The sequence below is a fragment of the Buceros rhinoceros genome, unplaced genomic scaffold (genome assembly GCF_000710305.1).
Source record: "Buceros rhinoceros silvestris isolate BGI_N320 unplaced genomic scaffold, ASM71030v1 scaffold9155, whole genome shotgun sequence".
In the NCBI taxonomy this organism is placed as follows: Eukaryota; Metazoa; Chordata; class Aves; order Bucerotiformes; family Bucerotidae; genus Buceros; species Buceros rhinoceros.
Genome location: NW_010414540.1, coordinates 4,262 through 9,563, shown reverse-complemented (window position 1 = coordinate 9,563; position 5,302 = coordinate 4,262). Strand labels below are relative to the sequence as shown.

At 43.9% G+C, this 5,302-nt stretch overlaps 1 protein-coding gene across 1 annotated transcript in view; it reads left to right on the top strand.

Annotated features, from left to right (window-relative positions):
- Window positions 1-20: 20 nt before the first annotated feature.
- Window positions 21-5,302, top strand: part of CLRN3 (clarin 3) — a 6,503-nt gene continuing 1,221 nt past the window's right edge. The window contains exons 1-2 of the mRNA XM_010137126.1: window positions 21-246; window positions 3,675-3,854. Of these exons, the coding sequence (XP_010135428.1) occupies window positions 21-246; window positions 3,675-3,854 (406 nt within the window). The remainder of the gene's footprint in view (window positions 247-3,674; window positions 3,855-5,302) is intronic.

Here is a 5,302-nt window from a genome sequence, read left to right as displayed (position 1 = left end):
TGGAAAATCTGTCTGACAAAATGCCGTCCAGAAAAAAAACAGCCATGTTTGCATCCGCTTTTTTGGCCTGTGTTTGCTCTTTTGTGATGATTTGTGTGGTGCTGGCGACCCAGCAGTGGATGAGTAGCAGGGTTCACTTCTCTAGTAACTCCAGCATTACCGTCAGTCTCACCTACGGACTTTTCAGCGGTACCTGCGAACAGTTCGTCGAGGCGGGACTTCAGGTTTCAGAAAGTACTTTCCAAGGTGAGTGGGGTGACACCTGGGAATGGATGGTGGCTTCTTGCTGATGCAGGTGACGGATGTAGGAACCGCGCCTCTCTCTTTTACTCGCCTGTGACTATAATAATGTAAGTGAGAACAGGAACATCTGTAAAGCAGATTTTAGATTAAATGTTAGGAAGAAATTCTGCCCTGTGAGGGTGCTGAGGCACTGGCCCAGGCTGCCCAGAGAGGCTGTGGATGCCCCATCCCTGGCAGTGCTCAAGGCCAGGCTGGACGGGGCTCGGAGCACCCTGCTCTGGTGGAAGGTGTCCCTGCCCGTGGCAGGGGGTTGGAACCGGATGATCTTTAAGGTTTCTTCCAGCCCAAACCCTTCTGTGATTCTATTAAACCAGCCTGGGGGTTTAAGTGGTATAAAATAAGACCCCCAGAAGACACAGAAATGCTGCAGCATTCTTGCCAATAGCAACTTCTAATTACCTGAAAACTTGGAACACGGGAATAATACAAATTAAGAACTTTGTGTACAGTTAATTGTAATTTTTAGGAGCTTTCACTGAGGAACAGAAAAACGACACTCACAGCTTTATTAACAGTCTACAAACCTGATTTACCTTACAGGGTTTTTTTTTAATTTTGTTATGTTAAATTAATAGTTTGACTTAAAATATTTTGCCACCTACTACCAAATCTGCATCATTTGTAAAGAAGATGGTTTTATAAGGCTGCTGAATGGAAGAGAACAAAACATGTAAAACAGTAATTTAACTAGATATGTTTATACACATGCTGACCTACACATTAATGAAAAAATTCCTTTTATTTCTTCCTTTAAGGGCACCTCATTCCATTTTCAAATGATATTATTAAACAACCATTTAGTTTCAAAATATTTCAATATTTTCAAAACTTGCTCATGGAGTTTTTTTTGTGTCACATGCATCAGCAAAGATTTACTTAACTCTAAGCACACGCAGCTGTAAAGAAAAGCATCCACCAAGCCCGAAGGCAGATTAACCTGAAAGCTGCTGCAAGGGTCAGGGATTTGCACTCATTTCGCATGTCCTGCTGTCTCACCCAGTTCAAAGCAATAATGCTGGTACACACATGTGAAAAGCCAGTCAAGAGAAACATACGGAAAATTGGGAAGAACAGGTCAATTTTCAGACATGACATGTACTTCAGGAATTTTTTTTTCTGTTTTGGTAGGCTGTTGTAACATGTTCCATCATGGAGAAGCCACCATGGTAGAGCACAGCAGACCTAAGCCTGCAGATGATTCCCGGCTTAAATTAGGGCAGGAATTGTGCCTGTACAAACAGGAACCCAAATTCCCCCGGTGGCAAAGCTGGATCCCACAAGCCAGTTCACATTATAAAAGCACACAGCGCAACAAACGCAAAATCACAAGCCGTTCAAACCACTTTATTTACGGTCATATCAGCATAACCAAGGTCATTTTTAGAAGGGTAAAGATGCCTTCATAAAAATAGTTTATATATGATTGTATCTCCCCACGCCCGTTGGCTCAAGCCCCAGACCTTGCTGATTTCAATAGGGCTCCACATGAAACCAGGAGTCTACCCATGGAGAGGTGACAGCAGGACAAGGATGCGGTCTGGCAGGAGTTCAGTGACATCTTCCCTTTGTCTGCCCAGGGCCTGGGCTCTACAGTTGGATAGATTTTAGTTCAAATTAATGACAAGCGCTCAGAGGACGCTTGCATCAATAGAGGATTTGGGATCTTTGAATGGTCGACGTGGGTATTTGGACCAGATGGCCTCTGAAGGTCTCTTCCAACCCAAAGCACTCTGTGACTCTATGATTTTGGTGGTGGGGATGGTTTCCCCCACCAGATTTAGGTGTTTGTGCTTATCATTTACAAACTGTTATCTCAGTTCTCACATACCGGCCATTTAGGCATGAGCAAACCCTGTGAGCTTCAGGAGCTGCTAGTTGCTTCAACAGCCGCTGGAACAAAGTCGTGGCTTCTGAATAGGCTAAATATGGATTTGCCCACATCCCTCAGCAGTTCAGCTGGGCATATATCCAAGACAAAATGATTTTAAGTTAATTCTTAGGCTCTATACGAGGCACGATTGTCACATTTCCTATTAAGTATGACTCCATACATTCTGAAAAGAGGAAAAACACTTGACAGAATTGCATATGTACGATTTTTAAATTCAAATAGGCAGGCCCTCCTAAGGCAGTAGATGCCTTTCCTTTGCTGAGATCCTGAAGTAACTGGCTTATTCTTTCAGAAACCACGACATTAAAAGAAATTTATGAGAGTAAAGATGAAATACAAACAAAGGAATATGGTTTCTGTGAGTGTACAGTGCATGAGCTGCCTGGTCAGGGCAGCCTTTTTAATGGACTTCCACAAGCAACCTTAATAGAGCAATAAATCAATACTGCTGCTGCGGAGGCTCTGGGGATGAGCAGAATGATCTGGCAGAATGTAAAAGTTTTTAATAACTTAAGTCCTTAGAGTCTTCATTAACTGTTTTAATGATTTGTCATCAAAAGGACCCTCCTGTGAACGTAACAGTGTGAAAGAGCTTGTTTGCAGCTCTGCTTGTTTCCACATCAAACACATGCAAATCGTGAGCAAGGTGCAGGAAGAGGCACGCCCAGAGAGTCCCGTAACACCAGGATTTATCAGACTGTTGGCAACCAGCAAGGCCAGCGGTGCACCGGGAAGTCTTTGAAACCTGCTGCAGCAGAGAGGAATCGATTCACTTTTAAACCTTTAAAATACATGACATGCCTGAAAACTGCTGGGAGTTCAGTAGTGTTATCATCCGTTTCCAGAGGTGCTATGGGATCTCCTGGAAAATAGGAAGCTGGGTTGAACTCTGCTTTGGCTTTTTTGTTTGGTTGTTTCAGTGGCCAATTCATTACGTAACATACCTCCAGGGCAGTGAAATCCAGGCCTATCCAACCATACAAGAGTTAAAAATTAAAAAAAAAAAATAAAAGAACAGATACTGGAAATTAAGTAGAGACCTCACGAAGGCAAACCCCTCTGTTTTCATTCTGGAATTAGGTTATTTTACACTGATGCAGAGGTTATCCAGCTGTGGGTTACTATTGATCCCATTCCAGTAGATCAGCTACTGTAGATTCCTTCAGTTTGCACAGGCTTTATTTAGAAAAAAAAAAGTCTGCCACCGCAAACCAGCATTTTATTTAAAACCTTAAAGTCTTGTGCAGAATTAGCAGACATGTACTTATTTCTACCTAATGTACCTTCAGGTTATTTTGGATTTGTGTTCATGTGCTGTATCCAAACCTCCTGCTCCTGCCACATCCTGATCTCCACAGATCAGCCCAACCTCTGGTTATTAGCTTTTAATTACCACCATGTCAGTAAGTCATAAGGTCCTCCGAGCCCACCAGACTGTGCTGGGAAGGCTGATTATCGATGCTGAGCCTCTGTGTTTCAGTTGCAGATAAACTGGGAAACACGGAGGCGAAAAGCACCATCGTCGCGATTATTGTGATTCTGGTTCTCGGTTTGCTGAGTTCCCTTCTGAGTTCCGGATTTACCTGCACTAACGCGGTCAGTAATCCCTACCAGACGTTCCTGGGACCCATCGGAGTCTATACCTGGAATTCCTTATGCGGTGAGTAACGCGTCCCATGCTGACCACTTCCTGCCCACTGTGCAGATGAATACCGTGTTATCATCGGTTCTGAGATTAAGAAATACATATCTGTAAAAGAAAACATTTGGGAAGGTGACAAAGCCCCAAGAGGTGCAGCGTCATTTCATGCACGATGCATTGAGGAGAACAGAGTGAGCTGACAAATACAGAACGAAACTGAACCAGAAACGTATGCACTGGCTGCGGTGCAATCTGTAACCCCTTGAAGACCTTGTGTCCCTGTTTTATGGTATCTGTAGCATATTTATTGCTGGGTTGTCTACGTACCAGATGAGGCCTCCAAGGGCTAATCTATAGGATGGACTCTTTCTTTCTGAAAAAAAGAGTGGAATGAAATCCAGCCAGGTCAGCATTAACGCAGAGCGAGGGGGCAGCTGTTAGGACTGAGTCACGGCAAAATTGATTTTCTTTTTTTGAAAACACTTTCCCAGAACAAAATAAGTTTTAACATTCCCTAAGCAGAAACAAACAAACAAACCAACCCAAAACCAGTAGAGACGCTGAGTTATTAGAGGTGTGAACTCTGTCAAACAGCTCCCCAGAGGTGTAACCCCTTGTTCACCCGTAGGCTTGAGCCTGGCTGCTCCCAACGCACCTCTTCATCTTGCTATGGTAATGACTTCAGCTCTCGCCCTCAATCTGTCTCAAGAGGATTATGTCTTCCTCGAGTAATAGATTTGCACTCGGAAAATTTACTTTAAAGACATCTGATTACAGAGTACTTCAGCGTGGGCGTTTTGTCCTTCAAAGGCTCTTTGGGTCCAAAGATGCTCTGCTGGCAGAGGAGCTTGTTCTGCCTTGTCTGCTTGTCCCCAGCAGCACCGTCCTGTCTTGGGGCTGTACTCTGCGAGCTGCCTTTACCAAAATCAGACCTTGGTGGAAAGGGTATCATATAGATAAATGTAATTACAACAAGCAGAGGCAGGGGTGTGAAACCCACCCCTTTTTCTCCAGCCACGGCTAACACAGCGTAGGAAGATGGATGCTGAAACAGCTGTGGATGCCTTGAAACTCACAAGAAGAACGAGCAAAAGCCTGGGCTAGACAATTACTCAGCTTTTGAGACAAGCAGATCATTGTCTCATCACACGAGAAAGTTGTTCGTTTCTCAGGCCCAGCACCTGTAACACAGCTGGAATCTGCAAGGTTTTACCTGAAATGGAAGGACCATGGGCTTGCCAAAACAAATATTAGTGCAAAAGTAAACCCCTGTGTTGGCTGAGATTGTGGTTAATTTTTACAGCTCCATAAGTGGTGTCACCTGGAAGTCTGTTTTGCCACAGGCATGTTTTTATGAAACACCATGGATCATTTGATCCGTGAGCGTATCTTGCAGGTTCCTAATTCTGCTAACAGGTGGCCTGAAAGTCCAGTGTTCTCCTGAAAAAACTGAACCTGTTTCAGCA